This window comes from Camponotus vicinus, unplaced genomic scaffold (assembly GCF_025532165.1).
Source record: "Camponotus vicinus isolate PSW18456_S1 unplaced genomic scaffold, iyCamVici1.0 SCAF_8, whole genome shotgun sequence".
NCBI lineage: Eukaryota > Metazoa > Arthropoda > Insecta > Hymenoptera > Formicidae > Camponotus > Camponotus vicinus.
The window spans coordinates 12,740,672-12,757,863 of record NW_028141980.1 but is presented as its reverse complement, the minus strand read 5'-3'; the positions used below and the strand labels follow the sequence as shown (position 1 = coordinate 12,757,863).

Here is a 17,192-nt window from a genome sequence, read left to right as displayed (position 1 = left end):
TTTCATTTATTAAAATTTTTTTTTATAAACTAATTTTATACAAATGTTTTTATTTTTTTCCGCTAAAATATATGAGGCTTGCTTTAGGCGATTTTATAGGAATTTTTATTAAGACACGGATTCATGCGTTAGTTTTTGAGAACGTATTATTCACGCGAATAGAAAATTATCTATATAGTACAGTATTGTATCGTACATTAAGAGAGGAAAACTCGATTGGAAGCGAATACATACGTTGATATAAAGCGAAAGTCGGTTTCCAATTTCCGGTGGAATTTAAAACAGTGTGTGTAATCTCGCAAGATATAACAGTCTCTTCCGAAGAGAGAGCTATAAGAGTAACAAATCAATGTAAATCAATAATATCGAAAAGCACAGGTATCATTCATTACTTTACGAAATTAAAACTAATAAGCATACCTCAGCGACAAAAATATCTCCGCCACAAAGCTCGTCTATTTTTATAAAATTATGTATAAATATACATACTCGCGTTCTCTTTATTGTAATCTAATATTCACGTGTTGAAGTGCGATTTTTACTCTATAAAAATATTTCTATATTAAGGACATTTTCAAATATGTGCATGGGGAAATTATTACATTTCTGTAACTCACGTGGATATATACAAATATCTTTTAACTTTTAAAAACACAATTTAAATGATAATTTATAATTTTAACAAATGTCACAAAGTCTTTTAATTATTTGTGGCTTTTGTTCTTTCTTTATATAAATGCAAAAATGATTTATTTATAATAAAAAAAATACACAGTTTTATGAAAACCATACATTATTAATATATTTTCTCTTGTTTTAATTATTTCATAATTGTATGTATAAGAGACTTAAAAAATATTTGTCTATTATATTATGATGTTTTATGCGAACCCTTGCACGTCTATACGACAATCAAATTTTTTTATTGTTTGCGCTATATACTATGTTACTATGTGTTTCTCTGTAATTGAATATAAATGTTCAAAATAAAAGCAACATGCGAAAAATAATATATCTATTTTTTTAAAACGATAAGTTCTGTGTTAAAAATTTTAAATATAACATATTACCAAAAAATAAATTTTATTTTTGGCATATGTTTTTTACATATGTTTTTTATATATTGCTTCACTAGATACTGCCCTCTGCTATATTGATCCACATATGTACTGTTTTGTAACTGTCACGAAACCGGTAGAACAGGTTTCTGTTAAAATGACTGAGTATCCATCGACAGTTCAATCCTGAATAATAAAAGAAATCATTTAAATGCACAAATCGATTATTTCTGTGTATAATGTGCATAGATTCATTTCTCTAAGGACACATTATCATTTTATTCTTTATTATAAATAAAAATTGCGCTTCAGGAGATACTCTCTCGTTGTAGTATATTGATCCATAGCTTGTGTATTGTACTGTCACAAAGCCGGTAAAACAGGATGGTTTCTGTCAAAATGGCTGAGTATTCGTGGATGGTTAAATTTTGAACGGTGAAAGAATCATTTAGTTACGCGAATCGATCATTTGCAGCCAGTGTATAACGCGTGAATCTAATTTTCCTAGAGACATGTTGTCGTCTGGTAAACGCAGTTTATCTAAAGAGGACATTAAAACTGCGGATAAAGATGAAAAAGTGAGTACTCTTCATCACTGTATCGGCATGTACGAAGAATGCAAACACGCAATGCCTTGAAATGTCGGCATGTTTGGCGGGAAATTTAACATATGTTTGTGCTTCGCAGGAGACATTATTGGAGCATGACAGCGATTACGACGAGGAAATGTTATTTACGTAAGAAAGTTTAATTTAATTTAATTATAATTACTTTACTACTGTAAAAATGTTGTCAATTTTTTCTGTAAAAATAAGAGCCAATTTTTGAGAAAAATTATACCAAAATTAATAACTATGTTTGACATAAAATAATGATTATTATTACAGTTAATATAAAGTACTATTTTCCATTTTAAGTTTTATATAAATTATTAATTTTATTATAGTATAAATTTGCCTGTTTATATATTGAAGTCTTACATCTGATAAATTTGACTCTTGCCATATTTTTCTACAAGTTGTTGCAAAAAATATACTAATGTATATTAACATACAATTCCAGTCGGCCGAGCACGTCGAATAAGGAAGAAAAAGTCGACAATAAAATGGACAGGTCAGTAATAATATACTTTTAATATACTTTTCATATCTTAAGAATTGAAATAAGTGTATTTCGAAGGAAAAATGTATATTTTCTAATTAAGATACTCTCAAATAGAATAGAATATAAAATACTTTAAAATAAAATAATTTGTCTTTCTAATAATCAGAACTATACTTATTATTATACACATACTTTGCTGTTATATTTACAGTATGTTTATTTTCTAACTGAAAAATGTTTAATTTTAATTTTATTCTTTATTTAATCTGTTTTTTATTTAAAGCGTCAAGCTGCAAATTCAAGAGGTGACAGATGTAATGCGAGATAATGTGCAAAAAGTGATGGATCGTGGCGACAGATTGGAAGATCTCCAGGATGCAAGCGATCGTTTGAACATGGCCGGTAACGAATTTAGGGAAGCCGCGAGGAGAGCACAACGAAAAGCGTGGCTACAAAATGTGAAGTCGAGGATCATCATTATCAGCATCACTGTCACTATCGTGCTTTTCATTGTTGGTAGGAAATAGTATTAATATTACAACAGCTCAATATTATGGAGCATAAACATCTTTTGTTTATATAATGTTTAACTCACTCACAACCTCTTTAAATATTTTTTTGAATTACTTCGTGATTTTCTTATGTCTCACAATTTGCATACACGTTTTTGCTTCTTCTCATGATTTTATGATTTTATTTCTTTTATAATGTTTGTTACGCAAGAACATAATATGCTGTGTAAATAATCGGAAATTAAAATATCTAACGATTTATTACAAATCGAAAGTAAACGTATAAAGATTTTTATATAAAATATATATTTTATATAAAAGAACGACACACACGCGCGAAAAATTTAAAATAAAATAATTAATAAAAAAAAATAAGTTATGAAGTATGAATAATGAGAAATAGATATTTGTTTTCTACGTGAAAGTAAGTTTTTCAACAAGAAATTCAGCAATATAAATTTTTTCATCAAATTTATTTTATACGCAATTCTATTTCGTTTTCTTCTGTTTTATCCAATTTTGTACATTTCTAATTTTTCATAAATCTTTTATATAGTTTCTATGTCTATAAATGTGAGTCACTTTCTGTTTATTTTCGAATCAAAATGTCGGAGATTTTAAAAACTTCGAAATATAAATATTAATTAAATCAAAATCAATTCAGTTAATTTTTGGGGTACTATCTAGTTAGATAGCGCGTGTCGTTTTCAGTTTTGGACATCATGGTGCTTTACCTGGTTCTCAGATAGCGAGTACGATGTTTCGAGCCTCGATCATTCACTGTAAGGTACATGACTTTTCACATTTTCCCTGAACTCTGCATAATAACGTTTTTGTTCAGAGGCCATAATAATCGCGTATTTGAAAGTCGTTAAAATTGTGTTTTTATTGTCTTACGCAATGTTCATGCGTAATTTGCAATTTACTCTGCGCACATATATCAAAATTTTTTTCGTTCACTTCTTTTTATCATACTTCCTGTGTTTTAATAGCATTGTAAGTTGCAGTTTCATTCTGTAATTGTCGTCAATATGTGATGTGAAGGATTTTCAATCTTTTTTTTTATTTTTTTCAGTATCCATCGTCGTGAAATATGCGTGAACGTGATGCTTGATTGAGGGACCGCCAATCTATTGTCTACATCATTGTACATAAATATTTTCTTCCCATGAATTAATTATATATGTATTATATTTAATATAATAGTTTGTATAAATATATCTTCTATTATTTTCGTGTAAATCTCGTTATTTTTATACATTATACCATTGTAAAGACTGTATTTATCTAGTAATGTTCTGATTTAATAATCTTCTAATCTAATAATCTAATCTAATAAGTATTTGTCTAGTAACGCTACACAAAGAAATAATCGAAAAATGACAGTAATATATTCTGTTTCTAACTTTTACATGGATCTGTAAAAGTTAGAAACAAAATACATTGCTTTTTATAATTTCACATCATCGACAAGATTATGTTTTTATTTAGTAGAAGCACACACACTCTCTCTATTTAAACAGCATACATTATTTCTCCTTTATTCTATTCTATTGTCTTTCTTTCGTATTTTTTATCTGATTTATAATCTGATAATATGATATCAACGATGAGAATTGTAAAATGTATATGTATATGTATATCAATAGTTCTTCCTTATCGCGTATGTTTTGCGAGTAATGCAAGCGTATGTTATGAAAGTAAATTTGCAAAATTCATACTACATTTTGATAAATTTGACAAACTTGTGTTGGAAATATTTAGAAAGATTTTGCTTTAAAATGTAATCTTCTGTATTGAAAAACACAGTTTATCTCTCATATCTCAAACATCATGACTAGCAGATAACTAAGATTGATATCTGAAACTTGATGATTTGCAATGTTCATAGAAAGAAATAACATATGTTGTCATTTTAATGATATTTTAATGTTGTCAATTTAATGATGTTAATTACTTATATGTGCTACATATTATTTTATATATCAATTAATATAAGATATAGTATTTTTTTAAATTCTAATCGGTTTTGAATGTATAACATTACATAATTATTTATTTATTTTTCATATTATTTTTAGAACATTAATAAATTTTTCAAAATTTATTCTCGCTTTCTTGAGAAAAAACCGAAAAATCCATATAATAAATTAATACTTATTTTTAAAAAGATAGCATAAATTAAAATCGATAAGTATTTTATAGATAAAAATATAATTTTATATTAAATAAAAATATAAAATAATATAAAATAAGTAAACTTTTTGTGTATTTAAAATGTTTTATTAAATAGTAATTAAATGTAGAAATAAATAGTTATAAATATGTGCAGGAAAAAAATTCCAAGCTATTCAGCCAGGAAGTTAAACACACAATTCATTCTTTAACTTCATTGATAACTCATGATGTAACTCATTAAATTTTGCAATGGAAAGTGAATGTGTTATAGAGCAATGTTATACGTGACAAGCTTTATATAATGTAGTGACCTACAAATTGCTACGGGCGTGCGAGACGATTCATGATGTTCAAAATAACCGATTTGCTAAAAGCGTTATCACTGTCTACGTCAATGATTTATAGTGACATGCATCGCTGTATATGTTAATATCTGTATTTTGTTATTTATCAACTTTCCCACAATATATCATAAATCATTTAACAATCAAAATTTATGAAAAAAAAGAATTTATAATCGATATTTTTAATCTTCTATTTAATATTTCTGTCACTTATTCGTCGTATTTTCTTCAACAGACACTCACGGAATATTAATAGTATTGATTAATATTAATACAATGATAAGTTACTTTAAATTAGTAAGTTATTTTAACAATATTATCAGTCATTGCAAAACATTCTATATTTTTAAATTATATTAATGAGATAATGAAAGGGCAATTTAAAAGCATAATCTGTTTAAAATTCTCATTAATTCGTATAATTTGAGAATATAAAAAATTCGTAAAGAATTGTTCATTTAACTGGAGTTATATTTAAAGAGAATCTAGCGCATGCCCTATAAGACAGAATATTCTTAGAATATTGTATAAATATCATTAACAGTTGATAATATTTATATAATATTCTAGGAATATTGTGTGTTTATAGGGTGTTAATTAAAAAAGATCGAAAATCTACATCTCATCGCTTTTCACAGCACCCGCCTTCGCAAGCTTGGCTTTCGTGAAAGATTTCGCGCATGTGTAGTGCTTTGCAGCGTACTATATCAGCTTTATTCCCACCAGTACAGCTTTATTCCCACCGCCTCGGAGGAGAGCTAGTGGAATCCCGATGATTGCTCATGTTGTACGGTTCTATCCATATGATAGACGTGGGGAGACACATACTTCGCAGTATATGTCGAAGTCACCTCAGTCCCGTTTCAGTCGTATCGCGACATCCGCATTTATCAGTTCTCGTAAGGAATCCAGTCGGAGCGTTTTCACGACCGGCGTTTGTTAGCCAACGACCGACCGGTTGACACTGGCGCCATTTCCAAGTCGTAGGCTGTCAATTATCGAGGTGAACCGTTGAAAGACGAGAAAACGTGCGAAAAATAATTATGACAGAATTCCACCAGATCATTATCACCGCGTTGAGCATCCTGCTTGCCGGCTTTCTCTTTACCGGAAGTCGCCGGCGAGTCATGTATATACTGTACAAAACACTGCCTAGAGATATTATGTGAGTATAAATAAATGTAAAGACATGCGTAGACGAGAGAGCATAGATACAAATGCTCTATGTAGTGCACAAGAGTGATGAGAGTTTACATCCGTTATTTTTGTAAATAAGAATAAGATAAAGAGTAGGTTAGAGAATATTTGGACATGTAATTTATTTCTTATATAAGTCCTATTATCCTACTATCCCATTATCCCATTATCCCTTATTTATGTTTTTTCTTATTTCTATTCTTTTCTCTCTCTCTCTCTCTCTCTCTCTCTCTCTCTCTTTCTCTCTCTTTCTCTCTTTTTCAGAAAAATTTTTCTCTATAGTAAACCTAATTCAAAATATAAAATGATGATAATCGTTCAATTTTTTTCTAATATTTGCTACAAGATATTTGTTATACCAATACTAATGATACAATTAATTAAAATAAAATATATACAGATATAGATTTAATTCTAGTATTTTATAAATATTTATACTCTTATATTAATGTATTTAAATTTAATTTTTTGATAAAATAATTATTGCAGATTATTTAATTGATAAAATGTATATACAGGATATTTAAAAAATAGGAGTTAAGAGTATATTCTATTTTATATATTCACTGCGCGTAAGAATAAAAAAGAAATTTAACATACATCCACTTTTTTCCAAATTAAACTATTTTTTATTTATAACAAATCTTAATTATATAACTATTTTTTATTTATAACAATAATATATCTTGACCGAAATCTCATGGATTTTCTGCATCTTTTAAAAATAAACAATAATATTTTATGTTATTGAATAGATCTGTTTGAAATTGAAATCAATACAAACTCTTATTTATGATATTCCTATTGCTGGAATATATATTGCCATATTGCTATTGTGGAAGTACTCCAATTAGTTTTACTTCGTATGACAAAATACGAAATGCTCCGAGAATTTTTGAACAATCCATGAGATGTCAATGCAAGACATGCATACAATTTGAATAGAAAACGTTTCTCTGAGCTTACGTTCATATAGGTTATTTTCATCCTTACAATGAACAGAATGTGCTCTTAAAGTGACTCATTTCTAAAAAACATATTTATATATTTAAAAATATATTAAATATATTAAAGAATTCGTGCATACAGAATATTTCACTGAAAATAACCGCGTCTAAGTTGCAAGAGGCTTTCGTGCTTTACGTTATGTTATGGATTAATAATTTGCGTTCATTGCCCGAGATGCATGATTGCTCGTTGCTTTCGCTTTAATGCTTCGTTTGACATCGGAATGCATGTGTGTGAAAGATAAAGGAGTTCGCAAGGGCTCTTCACATGTAGCTTTCATTTTTTTTATTATAATTTCTTATATTACACTAATTCGTAAAATTTAATTTATGCATTATTAGCATCTATAACTATTGAATTAATAATATCTTATATATACGTTATATATACGATAAACAAATAAAAATTTAAATTACTTATAATATATATTACATTTTTAATTAAAATTTTTATATAATGTTACTTTTATATTATAAAAGTTGCCAAGTCTTTTATATTTTATTCAATTTTTAATATACGATTTTAATATTTTATACTGTTTTAGAAATTATATATTTTTAATTAGGATATAATAGCTAGGAAAGTTTCTTTAATTACAAGAAATTTTAACATAATGAATTATAATATAATATGGATTATAATATATAATAATATTTTTATTAATAATATCTTACGTATTGTTTTTTTGATTAAATTATTAACTTTGCATATGTGTATGAAAAAAAGATTACTTTTTTTTAATATCGTCAATATCGTCAATTCACTACTTAGATAAGATAATAGTAGCAAACATATTCAAATATATATATTCATATATATTGATTAATGTTCAAAGGAAAAAAATATACTGTTCTTTGCTTTATACACACATGCACACATACATTTTAAACTTTAAGATGTTTCTTACAATTTATAAAAAGCAGTCGTATAATGTGCATATATTTTGCTCTTTTAAAAAAAATATTATGTACATTTTAGACTTTAAGATTTGTTGTTTATTATTTATAAAACAGTTATATAATGCTCGTATATTATTTTCTTATAAAATTATTCTTTATAAAACAGATTTCTTTTATAAAACAGATAAAACTAATTAAACATATTATATAAAGTTAGATACGGCATTCATTCGCATTCAGTTTTATTGTAGTTCTACTAAACTAATAATTAATTAAAATATATACAATATGTATTAATATATATATATATATATATATATATATATATATGTATATATATATTATAATAATATATATTACTATAAAAATAATATATTATATTATTATTGCACATTTTATGCAGCTTATGTATCTGTGCAACAAATAGTACTAGTCGATAAATATAAAGAAAAAATGTTATGATTACAAAATCGAAAACTATGATAAAAACAAAAACATTAAATGCATTAAAAATAATATAATTTTGGTTTAAAAAATAAAATTATAAGTAAATCAGTTTCAGTTTGTATTTAGACTATATATTTAATTAAAAAAAAAAAATTTTTAATTTTTCTCGCCCCTCCTCTCTCTCTCTTTCTCTTTCTTTCTTTAATAAAAAAGTAAAATAACAATTATAATAAAAGTAAAATAACAATTATAATAAAATAATATACCATATTTCATAATTTTTTCTATCTGCGTATTTCTTTTGTTATTTTTAAGCTATATCTCTCATGAATAAATGCATAACATTCCAACAGAGATGATTGTATATATGATATGCAATCAATCTCTCGAATTGCTTTCATTTCAATGTATTATTATACGTATGTGCATTAGTCATGTGGAATATTACGTGCTGTTAGTGCAAAGATCGCATTATAAAAGTTATATATTAAATATGCGCATATACCTTTCACTTATAGGTAAGGCCAGATTGCATCAATTATCATAATTTAAGTAAGACTTAAATATGTGCCTATCTTTATCCTTCTTTTTAAATAAATAAAAATAGACATATGTTTAAGTCTCGTTTAAAGCCGAAATAACATTGGTACAATCTTTATGAGATTGTAAATTTACTTTAAATGCATTTTTAAAAAATTTAGTTTTTATAATAAAATTATGTTTTTCCTTAATTTCTATATTTCTATAACCTAGTTTCTATATTTCTATAACTTAGTTTCTATATTCATATTGTACATGCATGTAATTGAACTATGTGTATTCATATTGTACACGCATGTAATTGAACTATATGCATGTAAAGATCAAATTTATCTAAATATATTTCGAATTTTATAAAGATTTGTATATATAAAGATTTACGAATATAATTTGTGACAATATTTTGATATTATTATCAATATTGATAATTAAAATAATAATGGATAAGATTAAAAAAAAATTATAAAAAAATTTCACGTATAATTAATTACATAAAATATATAATAATTTGCAATTTCCAATAATAAGAATTACAATTTAAGTTTACATTTTACAATATTATTTAGGATATAAAAAGCCTATTATCTTAAGCACCTGTAATTCAACGTTACTTTGAATTTTCTTTTCTTCGATGTTATCACTGAAAATAAGATTCATTAAAATAAAATTAATTATATATGATTACATGAATTAGAATGTACCGGTTTATATTTTTAAGAGATATCTTATGTGAGATTGCAACAGCAAATTTATATTTCCCATATATTGCCAGTTATTAGAGCAACAATAATAGAGCAGTTACAGTCGCGTGACATGTCATGCGCATATCGCGTAGAGATATTAATCAATTGCGAAAAAAAAGACATTATGTGAGTCAAAGAAACTATACTATTAACTTAAAAAGTATGAAACGTTATTTTTTGCTCTTTCTTTCTTTAACTTTTTTTAAAAGGAAGTCGAAGAAATCGATACATAGTCATTTTTTTCTTGGCAAATTATTTATTTTTGCGATTCTTATTTTTCCCAAAATTAATTAATATAATATTAGATTATAAAACAAGAAAATAAAGAGAAAAAGAAGAAGAGGAAAAGAAGTAATAATAAATTCATTATAAATATATAATAAAATATTAAATTATATAAATGTAATAAAATATAAAATTTTGAACAATATCTAATTGTAAGTAGAATATTTTTAGATATTATCATTTCATTTAATCATAAAATTATTTGACATATTTATTACGATTAGAATAAGAAAGTTATTGATAACATAAGAATTCTACACATGCAAAAATTAAATTCTTAGATAATTAATAAGCTGAAAATTAGATATATTCATTAAATTATATATTAATAAAAAATAGGTTGATTTTTGTATCTTTTATTTTTTTGCAGGGGTGCTTACCGATTTTTTCGAATTAATATTCTTCTTTGGTGGTGGGAAAAGCGAGAATACACCGTGCCGAAACTTTTCGCAAAATACGCAGCAGCTAATCCGAAAAAAATCGCTTACATCTTCGAAGACAAAAAGTGGACATACGAAGAGGTAAGTTCAGTCAAGAGGTAGGTCGTTTGCACTCGTACGTTTGCACCGTGCTGCGCATTTAGCACTTGTGTCAATGATTGTCAAGGCGAACCTATTAGATTTAATTAATTGATTGTTGCAGTGATTACAGTTGCAATACATATAATTGCAAATTTTTAGTCATAACTTAAAAAGAGTTTAATAATCAGTTTTTAAAAATTAATAAATTCGTCAAATTTAAAAAATTGGAATGTCAGATTAATGTTCTTTCAATATACTTTTTGAAGGTGCATTGTATTTGGAAAATAAAAAACATCATATATTTTTTTACTTTGTCTTATTTGTAAATTATTAAACTTATAATAATATATTTTTTAATATTAATATTTTTATTAATATATTTTTATTAATATACTTTTTTATACTATATTAATATAATGATCGTCAATGATACACATATAGCTGGATCACTTCAGCAATCGTATCGGACGTTACTTTCGCACCAGACCGTTTTCTCACTACGACTGTATAGCTGTGATTATGGAGAATAGTCCTGAATACATCGGTACCTGGTTAGGCCTCACTAAGGCCGGGTTAGTGGCGGCTCTCATCAATACTAATCTCCGTCATGATACGCTCCTACATAGCATCAATGCTGCCGGTTGTAAAGCTATCATCTTCGGGTCCGAATTCAAGGATGGTAAGATTATTTTGATTTACGTTATAAATGATAAAATTTTGACTCGAAAGCAAAAAGAAGGCAAGATTTCATTTGTAAGCACAGAATATATATTTACCTAATTCAGATTCGTATATTTGTTATTCACTCGTTAAAACGAAAAGCGTGTGATATCTCTGTTGTGTTTCGCATCATTATATATTACATAGTATTCTATAGTGTATAAAATCACTTTGAAGAACTTCTTGAACATCCTATATATAACTTTATTTAAAGAGAAATATGTATCGTGTTACTATTTGTATTTTGCTGATACAAAATTCTATTACATTTTCACCCGAGACACCTGATCACGATGGTGTTCTAAGAATATCGCATACGATGATACTTGTTACTTTTTACACATGTCACGATACATGACACGTGTAATATGATTTCATATCTCCTGCGTAAAGAATATCTAAAAATAAGACAATTGTGTTTTTTTACAAAAATAGAGAATGTTATATATATCAGAGTCATATTATAAATCGAATATTAATATCGAAATACTTTTGCAGTTATATAACTGCGCGGATTAAGAAATCTGTAAATAAAATGTTAATATTGACATAGATAATTTTATCTCTTATATTGCAGCAAAATACTATATGTAAATGTCAACATCGCGTCATTTTTAAACGTTTCTATTTGTGTATTTCTCAACTTTCATTAAATTTTCTCTAGCAAATACAGCTTTCTAATAAATTCTCTATTTGTGAGTGGAAAACTCAAAACTTGTTTACATTGCTTATCCAAGCGTATCGTGTACAGCGATTCGTGACATTAAGAAGAAAATACCTGACATCGAGCTTTACCAATGGTCGGAGTCGGCGGACACATCGGTTCTAGAAGAGACGATAGATCTCAACACTGGAATCAGTAACATTGATCCCGCACCTCTCATTGTTCAACTTGACTATGGCAGTCCTCGAGACAAATTGCTTTATGTCTATACGTCTGGGACGACGGGAATGCCAAAGGCTGCTGTTATCACTAATTTGAGGTAAAATCATGTAGTCTGGTCAGTTTTGTGATTAAAGAAAGATTATTAATATGAAATGTATGAAAGTTAGATCAGAAATACAATTTCTCTGATGTAAGATATTAAGTGAAAAAGACAATGGTTTTTACAAAAAAATGATATGTATTGTTTTACACACGCAAATCAAGAAATGGAAACACATAATTATGTGCTTTTTTCAGGTACATGTTAATAACATGTAGTGTAACCTCAATGCTTGGTTTACGCTCTAATGATCGACTTTACAACTCTTTGCCTCTTTTCCACACAGCAGGTGGAATAATTGGAGCAGGTCAAGCACTTTTGCGAGGTGTGACAGTCGTGCTTCGTAGACGATTCAGTGTGTCTAAGTTTTGGTCAGATTGCATCCATTACGAATGCACTGTATGATCACTCTATTTTTTTATACAATTTTATAGTTCTTTAGTTACTAAAAGTTTGCAATTCAACGTAGAAGATTATTGAAAAAATCATTTTATACATGTCTATTATAAACTTCTCTCTCGAAAAATTTCGAAACAAAAAATAAATTAAATTAGTTGGATTTGTAATTTACTTAATGATACAAAATTTAATTTTTTGTGTGAACAATAAATAATATATATAATAGCTTTTATACCGATCTATTAATCGGAAAGTGAATAAAATGCCTTGAAATATTTATTAGAAAGAAATTTGGGGCAAAAATATTCAAAGCAATAATTTAGTCTTGAGCTACAGGAAAAAGTTATGTTGTAAAATAAAGGAATTTTGAATTTTTATATTTTTAAATATTTGCTTATTGAGATTTTTAATAATATAAAATAATAATATAAAAATATTTCTTAATATTAATAATAAAATTGATAATATAATAATTATATACTTTTTATATTATAGATTGCAACATTTTACATTTATATGTCATCAATTTATGTTAATTGTATTATACAAATTAGAATGCACAGATATCTTATTAAATTACGTTATAAAAAAATTTTCAAATGAGATAATAATAAAGTAAAAATGTAAATTTTATTTAGGTAGCCATATATATTGGAGAAATTTGTCGTTTTCTTCTCATGGCTCCACCAAGTCAAAATGACAGAAAACATAAATTACGCTTAATGATTGGAAATGGCCTGAGACCGCAAATTTGGGAATCTTTTGTAAAAAGATTTGGCATAAAACGAATAGGAGAGTATTATGGAGCCACCGAAGGAAATTCAAATCTCAGTAATTTACATGCTTTCAGTTAAAAGTTTAGAAAAATTTATATAATGCGTTTTCAAAGTATATCAAAATATAATAATAAATTAGACATAATAAGAATTTAATAAATTGATTACAATTTTTGAATTTATTTTTATGAATAGTGAAAGTTTAATGTTTTAAGTTTCTTTTTATGTATTTAACAAATGAAAATACATCTAACAAGTAATAAAAATGATAAATGCTAGCTTGAAATTTTATAATTATCGAATATATAGTTATTACTTTTTAAAAATATTTCGAAATATAATTTGCAGTCAATATAAACAATAAAACTGGTGCTATTGGTTTTGTACCAAGATATATTGGGGATTTATATCCTGTTGCTTTGTTGAAAATTGATGAAGAAGGGAATTTATTGAGGGGAACAGATGGACTCTGCATACGTTGTAAACCTGGTATGTATCACCGAAAATTCATATCGATAAAAATATAATATTGAATCTAAAATTTTAGAAGAGAAATTCTTTTGCATTATTATATCGAATATATATACATATATATATATATATATAAATTTATCTGATTATATATTACAATTATAATTAATACAGCAATAAAATTTTATCATTATTGTTCCTTCTTATATATTCTTCCGAAGAATTTACTAGTTTATTTGAACATTAGATACAGAATATCCCTTTTAAGCAAATTATTTATTAAAAATATGACAAAAAAATATAGTTCAATATATAAATACATGTACTTTATTGTTATATTATTCATTTAGGTGAGCCTGGCATTTTCGTGGGCAGAATTACTTCGAAGAAAGCGATCAATGATTTCGATGGTTATACGGATAGAAAGGCTTCGGAGCAGAAAATTATACACGACGTCTTTGAAAAAGGGGATCGTGTCTTTAATTCTGGTTGGTGATAATAGAAAATGTAGTACGTAATCTCTATATTATAATATATTGAGAATTATTTAACTGAATTTCTTCAGGTGATATTTTAGTAATGGATGAGCTTGGATATTTTTATTTCAAAGATAGGACTGGTGATACATTTAGGCACGTAAATACGCATATTTATATATAAGCATTTTCAATATAATATAGATAATAAAATTCAAATCATTAAAGTTTCGGGAATTCTGCAAAAGATCATTAAATTATTACAAATATTTTCAGAAAAAATCAGCAAATAAACAAAAATAAATTTAATGAATACTATTACATCTTTTTTAAAATTAATAATATTAGGTGGCGAGGTGAAAATGTTGCTACTTCGGAAGTGGAGGCAGTCATCAGCAATGTGATAGGTTTTAAAGATGCAACCGTATATGGTGTCGAGGTAAATAGCAATTATATTAATTACAGATTTAATCGAAAAATCGAAAAAAATAAGAGATAAATATCTCTCTCTCTATCTTTATGCATAATCATGCATTTAGATACCTGGAAACGAGGGTAAAGCGGGAATGGCTGCTATATATGACGACAAGAATTCCTTGAATCTTGAAGGGTTGACAGAAAAGTTGAAGAAAGTTTTACCGTCTTATGCTAGACCTCGTTTTATTCGCATTTTGTCAGAACTACCAATGACTGGTAAAGATTTAAATTCTTTATTAACATTATGATGAACTTGAGGCGATTTAGCATGTATATGTAATAACAGTACGAATTGTTTCGTGTGTTGATAGGAACATATAAATTGAAAAAGAAAGATCTCCAACGAGATGCTTTTGATATTAAAAAGGTAAGTACTGTTTTATCAGATTAATTTGTTTAAATAAAGATGATAACTGTAATACACAATAATAATTTTTACAGGTCAAAGATCCGATCTATTTTCTTAACAATGATACCTATGTGAAGTTGACTGATAAATATTACAATGATATTATCGAAGAAAAAATACGGTTATAATTTTATACGTTTTCCTACGGAGATACATACTTCCTTTTTAAGGCACAATAGAATTTGAATTTCAAAATGTAAGGATATAAAGGTTTATAAGCTTCCTCAGTGTTAATTAGTCATATAGTGTTCGGTGATCATTATTTTGTGGACCAATTAATTATCATATGTATCTTTGCAAATATGCGTGCAAAAATGTATTTTGAAAACGATATAATTTTTTATTATAATAATCAAAACTGATAATTTATATTTTATAAATTATTTGCATAACAGAGTCATAATTATTTGAACATATAATACCATATGCATACATACAGATACATATAATAAGAATTTATTAAATTGTTGAAAAGATAAGAGAATATTTTTGAAAATTGAATATACCTTACTAAAGTTCTATTTTTAAATTTTATATGTACTTTGTTATTTTGTTTTAGACAATAAACGAATTTAATTTTACATTTGTGAATTCTTGATATCAAATTTAAAGTAAACCAAATTAAAAAATTTTTAAATTTAACTTTTGTAAGTTATTAATATAAAAAGCATTTTAATGGATATCAAAGATAATGAACAAAAATAAAACTTAATAGATATCAAAGATAATGAATAAAAATAAAGCTTATTGATTAAAGTTGCAGTGGCTTAATTGTATATTTCGTTAAGTTCTCGAATTTTAAATATTTATTTATTAAGATTTATATGCGTTGTTATTAATGGCTTTATGTTAAAACACATCAAAAAATTGTACAATAGTCGATCTTATATTTCTTGATTTTACAGGTCTTAATTTGTAAATGTATAATTGTATAATATTTTGATATAATTTATATATCATTCATATATCAATTCATTCTATTAAACTAAGAGATCAATTTTAATAAATTTTAAAGCTGTTAGAAAATAAACCATAAAATTAGGTTAGAAAAATGTTAGAAAAATATATTACTGCACTTTGTGCGGTGATTTTGAAATGACAAGATCTAATTTTACCTATATTTTTTTATATATTGTATGCAATTAATCCATTTTAATATCCGTTGAAAATGGTTCAAAAACAGTATAAAAATATTCTTTAATTTACATGTTTTGATTAAATCAATAAAATTATATGCGTTCCATCTATTGCACTGGCTCTGATTGCCTTTTTTCTAACTTAATTTTATCATTAAGTTGTAATTTTCAATAGTTAAGAAATTTAATTTAATTAATTACAGTTTAATTAAATTACAATTCAATGAATTATATCTGAAGAAAAAAGAGTCTGTTTGCATATGATTGCATATTTTCTAATGAATCCCAAATTTATTTTTTAGCTATTTGATACATACTGATTACTCTTAATTTTGTAAATGAATTACTTAATGATTTTTTCATAATATAAGTAGTCATAAATGTGCGTTGTTCTTTCCATTGAACATAGTTTAACTTATATTATAAAATATGTCATTTATGCTTTGTTATTTTCACACTATTAGTAAATGAAAATATCTTCCAGAAGATATATACACATATATATT

General features: G+C 26.0%; 2 protein-coding genes and 1 long non-coding RNA gene across 4 annotated transcripts; 2 read left to right on the top strand and 1 right to left on the bottom strand.

Annotated features, from left to right (window-relative positions):
• The first annotated feature begins 1,428 nt into the window (after positions 1 to 1,428).
• On the top strand, positions 1,429 to 3,916 carry LOC145975812 (vesicle-associated membrane protein 3). 2 transcript variants are annotated; one of them, XM_083106560.1, is made up of 6 exons: positions 1,429 to 1,636; positions 1,746 to 1,795; positions 2,121 to 2,171; positions 2,446 to 2,678; positions 3,386 to 3,461; positions 3,750 to 3,916. In XM_083106560.1, exons 1-5 carry the CDS (start codon positions 1,571 to 1,573, stop codon positions 3,421 to 3,423), a joined length of 438 nt encoding a protein of 145 aa, XP_082962686.1. In that variant the 5' UTR covers positions 1,429 to 1,570; the 3' UTR covers positions 3,424 to 3,461; positions 3,750 to 3,916. The 2 variants fall into 2 exon arrangements, with proteins under 2 accessions (XP_082962686.1, XP_082962687.1); XM_083106561.1 differs by lacking the exon at positions 3,386 to 3,461 and having other exon boundaries at positions 1,433 to 1,636.
• A 2,036-nt stretch (positions 3,917 to 5,952) lies between these two features.
• Fatp3 (Fatty acid transport protein 3) lies at positions 5,953 to 16,793 on the top strand. The gene is made up of 13 exons (XM_083106155.1): positions 5,953 to 6,361; positions 10,686 to 10,836; positions 11,278 to 11,515; positions 12,308 to 12,539; positions 12,740 to 12,941; positions 13,580 to 13,772; positions 14,066 to 14,206; positions 14,539 to 14,676; positions 14,754 to 14,820; positions 15,013 to 15,103; positions 15,204 to 15,357; positions 15,453 to 15,508; positions 15,583 to 16,793. Exons 1-13 carry the CDS (start codon positions 6,240 to 6,242, stop codon positions 15,676 to 15,678), a joined length of 1,881 nt encoding a protein of 626 aa, XP_082962281.1. The 5' UTR covers positions 5,953 to 6,239; the 3' UTR covers positions 15,679 to 16,793.
• On the bottom strand, positions 9,863 to 11,580 carry LOC145975571 (uncharacterized). Its single transcript, XR_014440012.1, has 3 exons — positions 11,231 to 11,580; positions 10,696 to 10,927; positions 9,863 to 9,927 (listed from the first exon to the last, which is right to left on the bottom strand). It is a non-coding gene; the product is annotated as an uncharacterized LOC145975571 (long non-coding RNA).
• Positions 16,794 to 17,192: the final 399 nt, after the last annotated feature.

Coding starts and splice junctions, on each gene's coding strand:
- LOC145975812 (XM_083106560.1), top strand. CDS start 1,571: ATGTTGTCGTCTGGTAAACGCAGTTTATCTAAAGAGGACATTAAAACT. Junction 1,637..1,745: donor CTGCGGATAAAGATGAAAAA/GTGAGTACTCTT, acceptor TGTGCTTCGCAG/GAGACATTATTGGAGCATGA. Junction 1,796..2,120: donor GACGAGGAAATGTTATTTAC/GTAAGAAAGTTT, acceptor ATACAATTCCAG/TCGGCCGAGCACGTCGAATA.
- Fatp3 (XM_083106155.1), top strand. CDS start 6,240: ATGACAGAATTCCACCAGATCATTATCACCGCGTTGAGCATCCTGCTT. Junction 14,821..15,012: donor AGGACTGGTGATACATTTAG/GCACGTAAATAC, acceptor TAATAATATTAG/GTGGCGAGGTGAAAATGTTG. Junction 15,358..15,452: donor GTCAGAACTACCAATGACTG/GTAAAGATTTAA, acceptor GTGTGTTGATAG/GAACATATAAATTGAAAAAG.